The following is an 18,926-nucleotide window of genomic DNA, read 5'->3' on the forward strand; positions in this document are numbered from 1 at the left end:
AACTGACAAAAGTTACTTTATAATTAGTGACATGCCTGCGAAAGGTCTAGATGAGGAAGGTTGGAAGGCCGTGGTTCACGTCTGGATGAGCCAGACTCCGGAAACTGTGGAATTTAGCTGCGGTTTGAGCTAACGTGTCGCCTGAGAGGTTTTACTCAGGGCACAGTAGATACAAAAGTTTTGCAACACAAAAGTCACTGTGGGCAGAGGAGTTTCCTTTTGACTCATTGTTTTCTAACACATATTTACATATTGTTTTCAGTGCATTACACATTTTTAGAAATGGAGTTTGTTTAAATAAAACAAATTCTAACTTTTTGAATGATGTCGAGAGTCTGCGTGTAATGTGACCTTATAGACAAGTAATATCCCTGTATGGTAACACCTATAGACTGAAGAAAAAAGAAATACCATGAAGTTAAAGTTTTGTTTTCTGAGCTGCTCTGTAAAGTTTCACCCCCAGCTGTTTAAAAGTTGACCAAATTTTCTGAATTAATGTCACAAAATCATTCATTATAGGGTTTTTATGGCCCCTATCCCTGAATATGTGTACGCATCTACGGATCCTGAATAAACTAAAAAAAAAAAAGTAAAGACTACGGACACTTGCTTGAATGGAACAAAAAGGAGGAAATTAGATCAGTGATCAACACAAAAACAATCAACTTACGACACAGATTGGCTCCAATTCATTTTATTTGCACCAACATATTCTTCCATCAGTCGTGCCAGATACACACAGCATTGCAAAAGCACATTCAGCAAAAGTCTTTTCGGTCAGAGACTGTCATATTATCAATGTCATCATTTCCTGTGTTGCATGTTTTCTTAATTCGCCATGTTTTTGGTGAAAATACGGTATGCCTTATAAGTTGGTAGCAAAGCTTGTAAATAAAATGCAAATATGTTTCTTTGTTCTGTCTATTAAGGTGTGTTGGCTAAAGGGCAGTGTCTGGAAGTTTGTTAGTAATTCGTATCTGTGAAACAAACCACTAAAATCGTGTATTTAAACTACCTGTTTTAGTCTGCTACAAACGTGTGGTCGTCCAAGGAGTCCACGGGGATTGCACTGTAACTCAAGGCCTCAAGTGGTACGTTATAAAGTGGTTTTGCTTTATCCTACAGATGACACCAAGTGTTTAGCAAAAGTTGGGTGGCTTAAATAGCACCAAATTCATCCAACATTGCACCTCTGCTGAAAGATGTCACCAGACAATGAAACACATAACTAGAAGGAATGAGGACTATATAGGTTGGTGGTTGTTTTATCTATTTTTTTTTTTTCTTCTATCATGGCACTGGCCTTCACATTGTCTAATTATTTTTTTGATCTACTCGTCATCGTCATCCTTGTCGTTCCTACTTGACTCTCTTTCCTTCTCCCTCTGGGACTCCTTCACCACCTGATGAGGAAAACAACACCCAGATTAGTTTAGAAATTGTATGTTTATGTTTACGTTACAAATGATCAAAATGATGCCAAGCTAGTTATTTTGCATTATGTCTTATGTAAATCATCGTACCTCTCCATCTTTAGTTTCAACTGTCTTTATCACCACAGTCTTCTTCCTCTGGCTGTCTGGAACTCTTTCATAGTCTATGAAAAGTCAGATTGAAGCGCCGCTCAGACTTTTACATACAGATATACTTGCATTCACAAAATAGACGTTTAACTCGTCTGACTTGATTTTGTGAGATTTAGTTCACCTCACTGACATGAAGAGTTACTATTGAAATGCTGCACAACATGATACAAATAATCTGCAAGTAAAAATACATTTAGTTTTCTCCATGAACAAAGAGGACTGAACACCAGATCGCTTCGACGGCTGCTATCAGCAAGAAACTCTCCTCGTTAATCAGAACAAAGATGATCTGATTTTGAAAATCTTTTCAACCTCTTTTTAACTACAACTTCCAAGGTGCATTTCAGCAAAAAAACAGCCAATCACAGCGTTCGATAGAAGCCATAGATTACGCTGTTGAGACACTTTTGCATTACAATTCGCAGCCTTTTGCCAATTTTGAATGAGTTAGGTTCCTATGGTCTGGTGTTTTGTTCCCAGCTACAGCAAAAAAGCATTTTGAACTCACTACGACTAATTGGTGCATCTAACTGGCTTCTTCTCCATAGCAACGGGATCTGAGGCTCATGGGTATTGTAGTATTTAGAATCGTCTCGATACCAAACTGACACATAAAACTAGTTCAAAAAGGAAGCTGAAGTAATTCAAACCTTTATTTTTTCTATGCTGAATTTTAATTGAGGATATAATTAAAATAATAATGTTTAAGAAGAGTCAATCACAGCAGGAAAAGTGTCACCAAATCAGGCAGCTCTCCAATTTCACAACTTTAACTGAAATACAAAAGGGAACTGTGACTTTAACTATCTTACATTTGAGCTTGGAAAAAGAGAATTGAAGCTTACCTCGGTCACTAAAGTGATTGCTCATGCCAAGATTGAGCATGGGAACAGTGATCCTGAAAAGGTAGAATACAAATATGTGTTACATCCTGTAAGGAAAATCTAATTGCTTTACTTTACTTGAGGCTAAATTTGCATGAGGAAAAAAAAAGACCATCTGGATCGTAGAATTGTGCTCAGATCCTTTCAAACATTTAATAAACTGCCCATGTTGAAACAAATTTACAAGAGGACACCAAAATAATTAAAAAAAAGATATATGTAGAAACATTAAAAAAAAATCCAGCCCCGAACCAAACAGTGGAGAAGCCTGTTCTCGCTCACCTGCTCTCCTCTCCCTCCAGCAGTTTGCGGTAAGTGGCGATCTCAATGTCCAGAGCCATTTTGACGTTGAGGAGGTCCTGGTACTCCCGAAGGTGGCGAGCCATCTCATCCTTCAGGTGGCGGATCTCTTCCTCCAGATGGCTCACGTTGTCCTGGTAGTTACCGATCTCGTTACCAAACTGGTCCTCCATTTCACGCATCTGCCTCAGCAGAGCTTCATTCTGGGGGGAAAATTCAAGCAGTTTAAGCATCTGAAATACTGATACCAGTGTATAATACATTATTATTGATTAATGACGGGAGATATTCGGTCTCACCGTGTTCTTCATTGCATCAATTTCACAGTTGAGGGACTGAATCTGCCTCCTGGACTCGTTGGCCTCCTGCTTGGCCGTCCTCAGAGCATCAGTGTTGCGCTTTGCAGACTCAGTCAAATCAGCAAACTGTGAGGACAGAAGATGAATCACACACAGAAAACATTTATAAACTGATTGTTTTTATGTTCAAGTGTGGGTGTCGGTGTCTCTGCCCACCTTGGACTTGTACCAGTCCTCAGATTCCTGCATGTTCTTGGTGGCAATATTCTCGTACTGGGCCCTGATGTCCCTCAGGGCACCGGTGAGGTCGGGCCGGGAGGTGCTGTCCACCTCCATCTTTAGCTGCTGCGTCTGGACGCTCACTTGCACATCCTGGATTTCCTGATAATACGAGCAAACAAATGGACACACGTACAAATGATGAAATCCCTTTTTCTCCTCCAGACACAACATCTACAAGCTCTGTAGAATCTATTTTTCTGCATCATTGATGACACACTCAAAGCTCAGGTTATTTGTTAGCTCAAGCAAATGCTATCAGGATAACCTCTTTTACAAACGTCCTCCCAAACAGGCCTCATGTCTGTTTTCTGTTCCTACAGCGTAGTGATGAAGCTGGCGGTAAATCTCCTACGACAACCTGCACACTAAAAGACTAAAGCATCTGATCTGACACCACTTTAGTGTTTAGTCTTCTCACTATTGATTATCTAATCACTGGAATCAGGTTTAAATCAGATATTCTTCTGGTTTAACACAAAAACGGAGGATCTTTAGGTCCCCAGATGATATATTTTGAAAGGTGCCTCCTGAAAGAAAAGGACTTTCCCATTTCTACTTGCACGCAGGAAAAGAATCACTTACTTCATCATGGAGTTTCTTAAGGAATTCGATCTCATCCATCAGAGACTCGATCTTCCTCTCCAGCTCCAGGCGGGACAGCGTGGCATCATCCACGTCCTAGAAAAGGCCATTTACAAGACACTTCTTATTTCTTATTACAGAGGATAGAACGAAGCTGTTCATTATGACCTGTTATCTGAGACTGTGATGAATATTATGGTCCCGGGAGTGTTTACCTTGCGGAAGGCAACCAGGTTCCCCTCGGCATCTGCCCTCTTCTGGGCTTCTTCATCCAACCTAAGAGCAAGACAAAGTATTTCAAACAGCATCCAGATGTCCTTCAGGGACCAAGAATCTGCTTTCTACAAAAAGGAGAGGGAGAGAAGAACGTGTTCACGTCTTTCCAAAGACACTCTTTGTCTGTGAAAGGTTGCACCCCGGCATCAGCTGGCAAAAAGCTTTCCGAATCAATTTGTTGATTAACTGTCCCGTAAAAAGGATTGTGGCAGTGTGTCCGCTGGGATCAGCAGCCGCTCCCTTCTGCTAATGTGGCATCTCCAGAGTTCAATAAGGTCATCGGCTCACAGTCGGTTTACGTACACTTCTTTTCTTTTGTTTGTGAAATGTGGTTTGGCAAAGTCAGACTTAAGTGGACTGTCAAGAGCCGACATGTCAATTTTCTTCAGCTTCAAAATTGAGCAAAGACATGAAATGAAATGAAAAAATTATTTTTAACTCCATTTCAACCCTTGTCATAACGCTCCACCAGAAAGTTATTGTTCAAGTTATATCTCAGTGCTTAATAAATTGGTTTATTCCCGACTAACTTTGCGACTGAACGTGCTGTGTACGAGGTCGTTACATGAAAGTTCAGGTGAATCCGGCTCCGTCTGTTCTAGTAGACGGCGGTCCTGCCCGAGCTGGACATAAAGTAGATTAGTGGGTCCTGCTTCCTCATCTTTAATTCATGCTGTGTTACACGGGGCCCTTTTTGTCCTAATGGGCTCTTTGGCACCGTCCCATCAGCACAGAGGGACATTAGAAACACACCTAATGGAGTCTATCGAGTCACATTGATTTTTCCTGACGCTCTTTTCACCCCATTTGATATCCAACCTCTCCCCCTCTCGTCCCATTTCCTCTCTCTCATCCCTCCCTGCTCCTCACCCGGCCCCACCCTGAGTCCGCTCCATCCAGCCTCCTCATTCTTCCTCTAATCTCACCAGAATTGTGTGCAAAAGTGTGTAAAGTTGTGTTTTTTTTAGGAAACCCATTATTGTCAGAAACACCCTGACTTAGTTGGTCTTCTATCCATCTCATTTCCTAACTAAAGCACTTTCAGATGAGAGGTGTCCCTCTGAAGAAGTATCTCATGGCGTCCAATCTAATCTATTAAAACAAATTCCACAGCTTGTTTAAAAGGAACAAATAATCTTTGTATGTTCAGTCTACAATTGGTGGGATGACCTCATAGTCTCAAGCACTTTTGTTCCTTTTCCAAAGAAAGTATTGGTTTTCTTTTGATCACGTTTTTGCCTCACGAGCACACGAGAAAGTCAGTAAAGAAAAGTCAGTGAAAATATCTCATCATACATGAGCTCAAGCTGCACACAGACGATGCAGCGCAGCATCCTGTATCATGCCTCTCCTCCTGTGCCACGCCCTACACCACCATCACTGAGGGAGGCAGGTGGCAGATCCCGAGGGACTCTCTGCCTCCTCTGTGTTTAAAGTGGACCGTCTATAGTGCGCAATAAAAGTGTCAGTGGAAGATGAGACGATGATTTGCAGGGTTACTCGCACCGAAGAGGGGGAGATAAATGTTGACTTTGTCAGGATGTCATTGAACAGGACACAAATCTCTGTCTCTCTCTGCATCTACCTGTCTATCTTTCTAATTTTCTGTCTGTCTGTCTGTCTCATTACATTGGTACCCACCTCTGCCTGAGTAGCACCACGTCGTCAGCCAGGTTGTCCCTCTCCAGCTGGTACTGGTCCCTCTCCTTGCCGACGGCGTCCAGCTGGCGTCGCAGCTCCCTCAGCTCGTCCTGGAAGAGGTCGGTGGCCCGGCTCGGCCCGCCCTGCTGCTGCTGGCCCTTGAACTGGTTGAGCTCCTGCTGCAGGGCGCCGTTCTGCTGCTCCAGGTAGCGCACCTTCTCGATGAAGCTGGCAAAGCGGTCGTTGAGCTCCTGCAGCTCGACCTTCTCGTTGCTGCGGGTGGTCAGGAACTCCTGGTTGATGGCCTCGGCCAGGCTGAAGTCCACCTTGTCGTAGGTGAGGCGAGGGGGCTGGGGAGTGGGACGGGAGCGCTGCTGGTGGTAGGTGGTGGGGCGGGACACCACCGCAGGGGGCATCGAGCGCATGTAGCGTGCCCCGGATGCGGGCATGCGAGAGGACACGGGGGAGTAGGAGGACATGGAGATGGGGTGCGGACCTCCGAAGGTGCGTCTGTAGGAGGTGGAGGTGTTCATTGAAGAGTGGCTCATGGTCGGTCTGGTTCTGTTCTTTGTCGCTGTGGAAAAGTAAAGAGCTGGAGGCTTCCAGATGCTCGTGATGCAACAGGACATCAGACCGGAGAGGACTGAGGGCTTTTATCCACTCCGGCCAGCCCCCCCCCCCCCCCCCCCCCCCACACACACACACACACACTCCATTAGCATCAGCTCCTCCCTCCTCACCCCACCCACAGGGAGCTTTCCTCTCTCAATCACTCCCCAGCTTTTGGCCCCTCCCTGCCCCTCAGAGACAGACCCGTCCTCTCTGTGCTGTCTCACTCTGTGTCTCTTCACCAGAACACTTGGCAGGAAGCTTCCCACATTACTGTTCTGATAACTAAAGATGTCTCCCCCTCCTCCCCTCTCTGATTCATGCCCTCGTTGACACTCTGCACTGCTGCTTACCGAATCACTTTTAGATCCATATGGTTCACACAGCACAGAAACATATGGCTTCGACTCTCTCCTACACTTCTAAACTTCTTCATATTACTACCAAACGTGTGTCGAGGATTGTGTTACCTGACTCTCGATAGGAAAATGTGAAATTCTAACCTTAAATTGAATCACATGGGCGCATTGATTCGATTCTTTCCCCCCTCCATTTGTCTCCCTCCGTCTCCTCTCTGTCTCTCTCCTTTTACTGTAATGGAACACTTTATTGGTATTCTGGGCGTCTGGGGCAGAGCTATGACTCTGCAGTTATTCCATCCTTCGGCGGTCCAGTAATTCCTGTTAGAGTATGAATGGTCAGATAAATGTTTGTATTTCTGACCAGATGAAGGATTTTCACAGGTCACAGGAAGTTACTGTCCATGAACTCAGTGAACGACCAAACACAAACACCAGCCAGCTTCAGAGGCTCTGAGTTTGGAGTAACCTTGAAAGTGATGGTTTGATAAGATGTTGCACCAGCTGTCACGGTTTTAGTCTGTGTACTCATTTTAGGTTTAGTTTGTTCTCTGTGTTTCTCATTGAAGGATTGTATGACAGTAAGTCACATTTTCCACGACACCCTGTTTGTACTTGTGACTGTTTCCTCATGCTTAGACTCACTGTTGCCTCCTGTTTTAGACTTACCTGTTTCTTCGTGTATTTCACTGTTTCATCTTGTTTCAGACTAACTGTTTTGTCGTGGTTTGGACTAACTGGTCCCTCATCTTTTGGACTTACCTTTCTCCTCCTGTTTTGAACTTTACTTTTCCTTTGTGTTTGTCCCCATTACCTGTATTTAATTTGTAAGTAAAGTTCTTTTGTTTCCCTTATTTTTGCGTCATTCTGTCGTGCGTTTGGATCCTTTTCTCTGTGACATGTGACACCACTCAAGCACAGTTAATGCTGACACTTTAGTACATTTAAAAACCCACGTTTTATTATAACATATCTCAAACAATGTATTTTGCCATTTTATATTTGGTATCATCATATATCTTCCATAGTTCATCAGGTATCAGCTGAAGTGACTGCAGCCAATATAAAACACATGAAAAGGGATTTAAGGGACAAACTAAAAACTAGAAATAAAATAAAATCGGATATAAAGATATCAAAGGCTGATGAACAAAAAGCACAAGAGTAAAAAAAACTCAAAACTTATGATTTTGAAATATTAAATCATGGAGTTTTAACTCAGGATGACATGGCAAAAAAAAATACTTTATCTATATTTAAAAGGTCCAGTATTTTCTATTAAATGTCAGAATATTTTTACATATACAAGTATGTACCATCATTTTAATCTGGTATATGCTTTAGTACATCTTTTTCAAATCTTTCTGCAGTCTGTGTGTACATGTGTGTGTAAGTCATTTTAATTAAGTTCTGCAGACAGGCTACAAATCCAGCAGAAAGTTGACGTAATACAGAGCATGCTCTGTGTGGACTGGGTGTGGCACTCTCCTCCCTTTGTGTCCCCGTTGATGCTCGGGACTTTTAGCAGAACTGAATGCATCCAATCCTCTTGTATATTACTATAATACACAACCAAATGTCACTGTGCCATATTTGTGTCTCCTTTAAACACACAAAATGTTATATATGAATCAACAGTGAAACTCAGCCTTTTTCTGATGAAATTAAACTTTGGGTTTCCTCTTCCTAATGGAGCATCTGCAGCACATTGATGTGGTCATCTCTTTTTCTGTCTGTCATTCACAAACACACAGGCTCGGTTTGGTTTCTTCTACATGTGCAGGGCCTGCTACTGTCACGGTCTGCCTTCTCCAGCTCTGTAATCTAATAAACCTGCCTCATGGTCAGTAACTCTCTCCTCCTCCCCCCTTCACACAGAGCACGTCACAATTTCTATTCTTTCTCTAGATCCTGCTTCAAACTGCCATAATGGACTCTGTCAGAGTTTCTTATCAATGTTAATACTGCAGTTCTGCACTATAATTAACAGGTTCAGTAGACTTACAATCACGTGCAAGAAAAAGGCCTACACCTCCCTGATTTTACACTGGACTGTATCAGTGATACTAACCATCAGCCAGATGTTACCATTAGTAATTCATCCCTCTTGGAGGATTCACCGAGGGGCCATAAATTCAATTTTTTGTCTTCGACACTGACAGGCTATAGCAGATCTGTTCCCACTGCAACGCACTGAACACAGTGTATGTGTCATGTTTCAACTCTAAACAGGCATTTAGATGTCATGTGGGAAAATATAAAATAAATATAAGCTGTTCTGATTTTATTATGGGGGTGATGGGATCCAGCCTATATTCCTATATGAAGTTCATGTGTTGGGTGTGGTCTCTGATGGGAAACCTGATCATACTTGACTTAAACAGCAGCCAGCAAAAAACAGGACAGAATATTACTGCATAAAAAAACTGAGCTTTAATTTTATGTAATTTCTTGATCACCTTTTATGTAGGATCTAAAAAAAAAATCGGATTCTACTGAATATACACAGAAAGATTACTGCAAAGAAACCACAGTTGTTTCTATGCTATAAACTATTACATCTAAACAATGAGTGAACATGCAACACTGGATGTGTCCAACTAAGTTTTAAAACTTCTAAGTTTTTTAAGTACTTCATGAAGAGAAAAGAAATTTGATGTTGAATGTTACAAATCAAATCAAATCTGCCACTTTAGGAAGTTTAGGAAGCTAAAAATCAATATATGCAGAATTCAGTGGGAGCTCAAACAGGGCAATACAGGAAGAACCATGATGGCGAATGCTTTCAAACAGTTTCTCTTTGAACTGCTGTACACTTAAAGAGTGATGACATAGTGTGAAGTATGAAGGGACAACCTGAGAGAGAAATTTGAAAAGCTGCTCACTGCACATGTGGCTGGCCAATCACTTTCTGAAATGGGCATGAACGTGGAGGTTGTTGAGCCCACAGACGAAGCCTCAGGGGTCTGAAACGTGAGACCAATGCTATAGTGCCTTAATGCAATACCACTGGTGGTCACTAGGGGCTGGCTCCAAAAAAACCCTCTGACTCCAATCGATTCAAAGTTAAAAAATATCAACTTTTTAAAGTCAGTAATTCTTTTCCAAGTGTCATTAAGGTGTCTTTAGTTCTCAAGGTCCATCTGTAAACATGTCCATAATTAATCAGATATTAAGCATGAAAGAGGGGAGTCATGTGCACCGTACGCTTGCCGTTCAAGTGATTATATCATAAAAACACTGTTGCTGGGCTGATTGTGGGCTGCAACAACATTATCAGTCCATCCTTTTTGTCACTGCAGCGTTGAGGAAAGATGAGGGAAGCTGCATCCCTTTTAAGATCTGTTGCCAGGGAGTGGCGACCAATAAAGAATCACTCATATTAATCAGAGCTGTGCGGCTCACCTCTCCGGGTCGTCTCTCTTTCACAGCCTGGGATGAGTTAAAAAGGTCAAGAAAAACCTAAAACCTTGTGAATATTCTCGGTGTCTGCTCTGACTGGGAAACGTGTGGAGGACGCAGCGACTTATTGAAAAGCTAACAGGGCTGAGATAAAGATCATCTGTGCAAAATGACGGCCTCCCTGAAGGGCTGTTGGGTTGTGTGTGCAGAGCGGATCATGTCGGGAGTGAACAGAGGGAACATGTGACCGGGAGACATGTTAATGGTCGGAGCATGATGGACGGCTGTGTTCGACAATTACTGTAATGGACCACTGCAGTGTGTTGGAGTGTGAGTGTTGCATGTGTGCAAGTACAGAGAGGGACGGTGAAGGGACGTTGTGGACGAGTGGACGCAGGAATGATACAAACCCTGTCTGGGTTTTAAACGTCGAACGATGTGCATCTGTTTCATCTCATTCTGCCGCCTACATGACCTCAGTGACTCTTTCCCCCCACACAACGAAGCGACTAGAATAAAAAGAAAGAGAAAAATATGATATAAATGAATGCAATGTTATGATAATCCATTTCCTTTTACTTCCACACCTTTTGTTCCTGCCATGTTGTCCCACAGCTTCTTCCATTCAAGATTCTGCTGCAGTGACGTCAACCCTTTTTCTTCCTGCACTGCAGCGTGTCATACGAACTAAATATTTCTATCAGAAGTGCTTCGTTGGTGCAATGCATGAAGGAAGCCTGTAAAATGAGAGCTGTGTCTGATGGTAGTATTTTTTTTTTTTTTGTACACTCAGCTACAGTAGTTCCTATAACCACAACACTTCCTGACCGGATGTGCTGCTCCCAAATGGGCATCTAAATGTTCACGATATGGTTTATGCATATTTAATAAAGTAGTAGTTTGCTGCAGTCCAAACTCATTTCATACGCATTTAATTTCAAGTTTAATGTGTTTAAAGTCAAATATTTTATTTAAAGTTCATTTAAAATCAACTCTAACTTTAAAAAAGCAGTTAAAAGATAGAGATTTATGTAAAAATAAAAAAAAGTGGCCATGAATTTGTTATAATGTAGTTAAATCATTAACAATCTTTAAGATTTAACTAAAACGCTATTACAAAAATACTAATAATAAATACTAATGCTACATTAAAGTAAGGGAGTAAATGAATTACCCAGTTGAATTGGATATAATTAAAATAAACTAATGCAGTTACTTGAAGGTATAACTTTTTTTCTATTAGAAATTGTAAAATGTGTTTTGTTTCTGTACCTGAGAATTTCCTGCGTTTGTGTACAACATGAAGGTAAACAGTATTGTAATATCTCAAAAAGGAAAATGTGGCTGCATCACACGTGGAAATAAATCTTGGTTTATCTTAATCTCAGTTATTTAAAATTAATGCACCCTTGAATCAGAACAAAGGGTTTTCAATGGTAATGCCACATGGTAATTCAAATATTTTTTTATTTCTGTTTGTAATGATCAGATTGAAAATGGTCTCCAGCTTCATCTCCTCCTTCACCGCTGAGGACATCAGGATGAATGTAGATACACCAGAGAAACACACGGTGGTGATAAAGTTCCACTTTATTCATCTCAGAGTAGCAAACATCATAATGTTGTGTGATAAAACTTGATTTAAATTACATTATATAAAGAAAATAAACTAAATAGTGTTAGCATTCATTTTTCTAATTGTTTGGTGCGAGTTGGCCACAAATAAAAACATGTCATGGCTTCTCTAAACTACCGGTGCCGATTAATACAAATATTAGAGGTCAAAATAAATATAACTTTGCTCTACAAATGTTTCAACATCTTTAATACACTTTGTTTTTGTTTATTACACAAAGGACTCTGATTCCTTCACAATGTTGCACATGAACATGGTCTGGTTTAACGTCTGGGAGTTACAGGGTCACTACAGACAGTATTTGTCTATAAAGCTGTTAGCGGATGTCGAAGATGTTCAAATTGATGCTGATATTCACACAATCCGTCCCTGAAGCAGCGGACGACTTTCTCCCGGCGACTGTCGACTCAGCAGGTTCCACAACAGCAGAGGCACCGACGTCACTCCGGAGCTGCCGCCGTTGTCGGCACGGTCATCTCTCAGCGGCTGGTACTGCTTGAACCGCCTGTTCACAAGCAGGACACAGGTGAGACAGGTGAGGAGAGTCCACTCGGGATGAAGTTAAACAAAATATAAAGAACTTCCTTTATATATGTTTACAGTGTGTGGGAATAAGTAAAGGAGAAACTAAAAAAAAAAAAAACAACAACCACTAAACACATTAAAAACACTGGAGATAGGTGGAAACAGTCCGCCCTGTTTTTCCCAAACTTTGACAATGTAAATAACAGCAGCATCACTAAAGCTCAGTAATTACCATGTTTTCTTTTTTTTATTTCTTTTCTTTTTTTTATCAGTACACACTGAAATATAAAAACACTGCATTCCTGACTTCCTGAATCTTGTTGCTGAGCAACGAGCAGGCGGTCAACACATAACCACCTAAAAAACACAAGTTTGCTTTCTACAATTTAATTTGTTCAAAATTTTAAAAAACAGAAAACAAAAGAACAAGATGTGTGTTAATTATAGACTGCATAGAAATCTTGAGTTCATGGAGGCGAATTTTTTTAAAATTTGGTACAAATTTCAAAAATCAGACTGTTTCCCAGACATTATATCAAACTCGGCAAACATGCTGCTTATTGTAGCAACATATTTAGTTTAAATTATATTAAGTTACTCTTTTAATTTGAAAAATATTTATTTTGTTTGTACAGGTTGATGATTTTCTTTCTTGCATTATATAACTTACAAACAGACCTAAAAGTAACTGCGGCAAAAAAAAACTATTTTTTTATGTGTGCTTTTCTTTCAATCAAAAGTCAAAATACGATCAAAATATGAAAAAGGGAATTATGACTGATGCTGAGGATGACATTAAAGTAAACAAGAGAGTCAAAAGAACTTCTATATATAATGATTTACCATAATAAAAGCATCCTTGCTTGAAACTTGTTAATTTATGTTTAATTAAATTTTCTACATTCATATTTTTCCTGTTTTTGCTCTCAATCTTTTCATTCATTGACCATCATTTAATTTCTTAAATCCGGCACTCACCTGTACATCAGACCAATGCAACAGATGACACAAGCCAGGATCATAACACTCAGCACTATGGCAGCAGTTCCAGCTGGAGTACCGCCGATGGCTGAAACTGAAGCACATCATACTTTCTAGAAAGAAAAACCTAAAAGATGAATTTTAGTGGCCTTGAATAAAGATTTTCTTTTCACTCACTTGTTGTCACGCTGACTTTAGCGCTCGTTACAGCGAGACTGACATCGTTGGTGAGGGAGACGTTGAGGCAGAAGACTCCGGAGTCGTTGAAGAACTGACGGAGGATCATCTGACAGTCCGGAGACGGTGTGGCCGCGTTACAGACCGTTTCTACCGGCGTGATACAGTCGGCATCAGAAATGATGGTGCAGATCTCAAGTGGCAAACTTCAGGAAGGAGAGAGAGGAGGAATGATGCTTCAAGGTCATTAAAATATACTTAAAAGAAAATAAGAAATTCATGTCAGGTGTTAAATTCATAAAAATATAACTAAAAAGAGAAAAAACAAAATTACTCAAAAAGTCTGGAGGCTAATTTGAAAATCCTAATGTTAAATTAAAAGATACGATTATCAAATTATTGCTTTATTAGTTATTTTAAAAGCATCCAGATGAAACCAAATCCATTCATCTCTCATGATTTTGATTTGGAGGAACTTTATTTCTGTTTGTGTAGAAACAACTTTTCCTAATTGTGTCTATAGTAAAGTTTGTAATTCACCTTTGTTTTTATATCCTAATTAAGGTTTTTTTTGTAAATTTGTACAAAATGAATGCAGGTGATTTCACAAAATTATCACAGGAGACCAAATGTCAAAAATATCATGAAGAACAAACTGGAGAAATCAATGAAGTGTTGGCTGTTTCAGTGTTTTTTACATCTGTACCTTTGATAAAAAAATTATATTGAGGCCTGAAGATACTAAATTGTTTGAACGAGATAAGTTTATATATAATGATGCAGCGTATTGCCAATAATATAATCCATAAACTCTTAATATCATCGTTAATTGCCTTTTACTAACAATAATCCTTTCCATCTCTTACATTACAGCTTTCCTCAGTAAATGGAGTTTGTTTGCTTCACAACAGCCAGTCTGACTAATCCATGACATATTTTCGCATCTCGTGGCCTCGATATAATATTTTTCTCTCTATGGTCACTCCCGGGCTCCGTAGATATCAGAGAAGTCAAGAAAACATGGTTACGGATCAACAATAGTCTGGATTAAATGTGCTCCAATGTTTTTGACATGCAGATGACTAGAAATCTACTTTGGGATTATTTTTGATTTGTGTGACTTTTGACTAAACTGAATCAAGCACAACAACCGCCCTGCTGTTCAGTTAGTTTGTGAATTTACTGGATGAATGTTGTACCCACCTTCCCTGACATGTGATCGTGATGTCCACTGCGTTCTGATCCAACTCAGTCGCCAGAGATACAACATTGGACACCTGCACAATCTCCACACTTTCAATCCCCTCTGCAGAGGGAGAGAGTGGGTGGAAGAGCGATTATAACACTTTTATAAACCAGATACTGCTTGAGTGTTTGTCCCCGTTTAATGTATGAGACACAAAGAAACGTGTTGACTTACGGACAACATCCACAGACTTGGCGAGGGAGCCGTAACGGTACACCGTGCAGTCAGCTGTCAGCTCTGGTGCTTGTCTTTTAGCCAGAACGAGGGCGACCTGTGTCGCATCCGCTTCCACCTCAGCCTGAACTTCAGCTTCAGCTGGAACAGCCTCCTCTTCACCTGCTGGTTACCCCGAAGAAAAAAAAGAAAGAAAGAGAGATTTGATCCTTAAACTTTTCATACAAGAAACATCAGACTGTTTTGTGTACAGCTATTTGAGTAAAAGTTCACCTGCTGCTACTTCATTCTCAGTTTCTACAACTTCAGCTTCAGCTGCTGCCTCCTCTACAGCTTCAGCTGCCGCCTCCTCTACATCTGTTGCTGCCGCCTCCTCTACATCTGTTGCTGCCGCCTCCTCTACATCTGTTGCTGCCGCCTCCTCTACAGCTTCAGCTGCCGCCTCCTCTACATCTGTTGCTGCTGCTTCCTCTACATCTGCGGGCTCAGCAGGCGCCTCCGTTCCAGCTGGGGCGAGCTCTGCAGCAGCAGCGGCGAGAGCTTCAGCTGCTTCAAGAGCAGCGTCAGCTTCAACTTCTTGCTCCAAGGCTGCCACGGCGGTGGTCACGACCTCAACATCAGCAACTTCTTCCGCTGCGACAGGAGCGACGACATCAACAATCACAGGTTCATCATCTTCAACTGCGTCAGTCACCGCCGCAGTGTCGTCTGCAGCGACTGCATCAGCATCTGCAGCTACCGCGTCAGCATCTGCAGCTACTGCATCAGCATCTGCAGCATCAGCATCTTCAGCAGCATCCATCTCCTCTGCAGCAACATCTGCAGTGAGAGCGGCAGCGTCGGCGGGATCTTCTTCTACAGCCGCAGGTGTCACCGGGACGACCTCCACGACCTCCACGACCGCCGTGCCGGCGTCAACGACTGCATCATCTGTGTTTGTGTCTGCGTCTGCAGCGAGTGCAGTGGCAACAGAAACGGGAACGTCCAGAACAACCGCGTCTCCTCCGTTGACGGGGTCCGCTGAGAGAGCCGCGGCGGTGAACGCCGTCACGACTGTCGCCGGAACAACGGACGCCTCAACAGGTGCAGCTGGAAGAAAAGTGTGAAACAGCTGAGACAAGCAGGATGTGTGCAGAAACTAAACGGGGAGAGATCGGTTTAAACATCTCACCGGCGGTCGGGTTTTCACAGCCGTTGGGGATGCTCGCCATCAGCACCACCTGAGGCTCGAAGGTCCCGACTGAGAGGTACGTGTGCGTGACGGTGAAGTCCCTGGAGATTAGAGTCCCGCTGTTGTCGCCGAAGTCCCAGCTGAAGCTGACATCGGCGTTGGTCAGGTACTGGCTGGGGTCGTGGAGCTTGATGGTAAAACCAATGGCTTGGTTCCGGATGAAGTTCTGGTCGTTCTGGTTTACGTCATTGATTTGGGTGAGTGATAAGGTGAAGGGAACCTGGTCTGATAGAGGAGGAGGAGATAAGAGCCGTTAAAGACGTACAGATGTTGGAGAATAATTTAGAAACCGTTGGATGGGTCACCTGTGATGGAGAAGACGGTGGAAGCGTAGCCGAGCGGGATGAACTTGTCTCTGCCCCGGCAATGATAGATGACCAGCTCCATGTTGTAGGAGCCCAGAGGGACGTTGTCTGTGCTGATGGTGAGCGAGGAGGACGGTCCATCAGCCACCTGCCAGTAACGCCCTGTTAATCAGTAAGAACTTAGTTTAAAGCTTTCATTGTGTTGCTTTGGGACAATTTGAGGATAATTTTTTTTTACCACATACAGGTGTTATATAACCGTGTAATATCATAAACCTCAAGTGACCCACAATGTTATAATCTATAATAATTGCAAAACGTCAGTCAAAAGCTGCTTATGTTTCAAACAGGCTGGTTATTATTTACCCCACGTCTTCCAGACGAACACATAGTGAGGTTTCTTGCTCTGCTTCCGGCTGAACGGCGTGCCGTCTGGGAAAACTTCGGTCCCGTTGGTGCCCCGGTCCGGATACACAGCCTGACCCTTCTGGTACTGTCGCCCTGAAGAAAAAGACAAAAAACATAAACTTCTGATAAATCTGATAAAATATCTTCTTATAAGAAAACAAGTTAATGAATAGATTGAAATAAAGCAACTGGAAATGTCAATATTTTCATCATCTATGAATTAATTAAAGAGAAAACTTCTTATGAGGAGATTCATAAAAACAATTCAATGAAGCGCAAAAGTCTAATTGTTTATTTAGATTTTTTTTTATGTTATATTTATTTGTTCTACAGTTTTCTCACCGTCGACGGTGCAGTTGCGCGACCACACCACCTGCCCGTCGGGGAGCACCGTCTGGTTCGGTGGGAAGTTCAGCTGAATGGTGAAGGTCGCTCTTGCTCCAGTCAGGGTGGGTGCGTCATTCTTAAGGTTAAAGGTTACTTCACCACCTAGGAAAAAAAATAACAAAAATAAATTCCATTGCATATACAAGTTTAACATCTTTAGACAGACTGGCAGGAAGAATGAGAGTAAGTAAAGTAAAGAACGAGCCTCACCGGACCAACAGTTTCTGAATCTGGAGTCTCCATCTTTCCACACCGGGTACATCCGCGAGTTCCACGACCGATAACGTGTGAACTGACTTCTTTGCTCTGCGAGGAATATCACAAATTATTTATTCAACTCAAAAGTCCGCCAAATACCCCCGAACAACCTGCAATTATTGACTGAAAGAATTCAATCACACAGCTGGAAAAATATATTTTTAAGTTTTTCTTTTGTCAGTGAAGTTTGTTAGATTTCAATAATCAACGTAATGTTTGAGATGCTTATGTAAATAAGAGCAGGTCCATGTTTCACAGGGGGTGAGGAGAGTCAGGGTTCAGTGGGAGTCACATGACTTGCAATCCCCTCCCCCCCTCCCCCACCGCCCTGCAATCCCTTTCATGTGACTGTCAGCTGAGGAGAAACATCAGTAATCCCAGTGAGAGGAATGAGGGCTCCCACACACCGACTTACTGGTGTTTCTTTTTTTTTGTGTGCGTGAACGGATGTGAAAAAGACAAATCAGATAATCTGATAATAAGAGAAAGAAAACACCTCATGCAGTTCTCTGAATTAACGCACACACCTCGGAAATGATTTAAGTCTGTGGTCATGAATAGAAAAATTGTCATAAGAAATACCGTAATGGTGTCATATTGTAAGTCGCTTTGGATAAAAAGCATCAGCTAAATGAAATGTAATGTAATGTGTAAAATAGGTGTGTGAAAAATTTATACATCCGTCCCTGTCTTGAACAAAGCGCAGTGTGTCTCAGCATGAAACGAGCGTGATAGCTGCTTAATGTTTTGTCCAAACTCAAAGACTGAAACCAGACCTTGTAATTGAAAAGGAAACAGAAAAGTGTCAAATTAAGCACTTTATTTAGACTCGTATTCAACTTTTAAACTTGGATTTTCCTAAAAAGACAAACTTTCATTGGGGTGAGATAATTATTTTATCCCTTTGCTAATATCTTTTTTTTTATATAGATATTATATATATTAAGTTCAAACAGCTGCTTTGAAAAACAAGAGTTTAACAATCAAGAATGTACTTTAAAAAGTTGTTTCAGCTTTTGTTTGCAGAACGGTGATAATTTAATGTATATGACATATATGAGAAAATGTAGGTCTCTCAAGATATTCACTTGCAGCACAACCGACACGAACATGTCTGACTAAAACCTGCAGTTTCATTTGTACTCACTTGTTGCGGTGGCCGCAGCGAAAGCCAAAACGAGGAGCACTAAAGTCCTCATCCTGTATTTGGTCGTCCGTCTCCTGTCTGAGCCCTGATCCTCACCCTGCAGTCCTGAACCCGAACACAACTCCCAGAGGCCTGGCAGAGGTCGTCTCGCTCTCTTTAAGAGGGCCTTGGTCCTGAATTACCATAAAATGTTCTCCTCACCTCTGACATCATTGGGAGTCTGCAAACTGG

At 41.8% G+C, this 18,926-nt stretch overlaps 2 protein-coding genes across 2 annotated transcripts; both read right to left on the reverse strand.

The window, feature by feature from the left end:
- Positions 1-688: 688 nt before the first annotated feature.
- prph (peripherin) lies at positions 689-6,455 on the reverse strand. The gene is made up of 9 exons (XM_069151226.1): positions 5,851-6,455; positions 4,149-4,209; positions 3,934-4,029; positions 3,286-3,450; positions 3,070-3,195; positions 2,753-2,973; positions 2,432-2,484; positions 1,524-1,597; positions 689-1,403 (listed from the first exon to the last, which is right to left on the reverse strand). Exons 1-9 carry the CDS (start codon positions 6,396-6,398, stop codon positions 1,332-1,334), a joined length of 1,416 nt encoding a protein of 471 aa, XP_069007327.1. The 5' UTR covers positions 6,399-6,455; the 3' UTR covers positions 689-1,331.
- Positions 6,456-11,803: 5,348 nt separating this feature from the next.
- Positions 11,804-18,747, reverse strand: pmela (premelanosome protein a). The gene is made up of 12 exons (XM_069151236.1): positions 18,696-18,747; positions 17,501-17,596; positions 17,246-17,392; positions 16,862-16,996; positions 16,496-16,657; positions 16,131-16,415; positions 15,233-16,048; positions 14,960-15,124; positions 14,743-14,845; positions 13,540-13,745; positions 13,360-13,456; positions 11,804-12,361 (listed from the first exon to the last, which is right to left on the reverse strand). Exons 1-12 carry the CDS (start codon positions 18,745-18,747, stop codon positions 12,211-12,213), a joined length of 2,415 nt encoding a protein of 804 aa, XP_069007337.1. The 3' UTR covers positions 11,804-12,210.
- Between the last annotated feature and the right edge of the window lie 179 nt (positions 18,748-18,926).

Source organism: Embiotoca jacksoni, unplaced genomic scaffold (genome assembly GCF_022577435.1).
Source record: "Embiotoca jacksoni isolate LCO1_2020_lvr unplaced genomic scaffold, fEmbJac1.0.p SCAF_1, whole genome shotgun sequence".
In the NCBI taxonomy this organism is placed as follows: Eukaryota; Metazoa; Chordata; class Actinopteri; family Embiotocidae; genus Embiotoca; species Embiotoca jacksoni.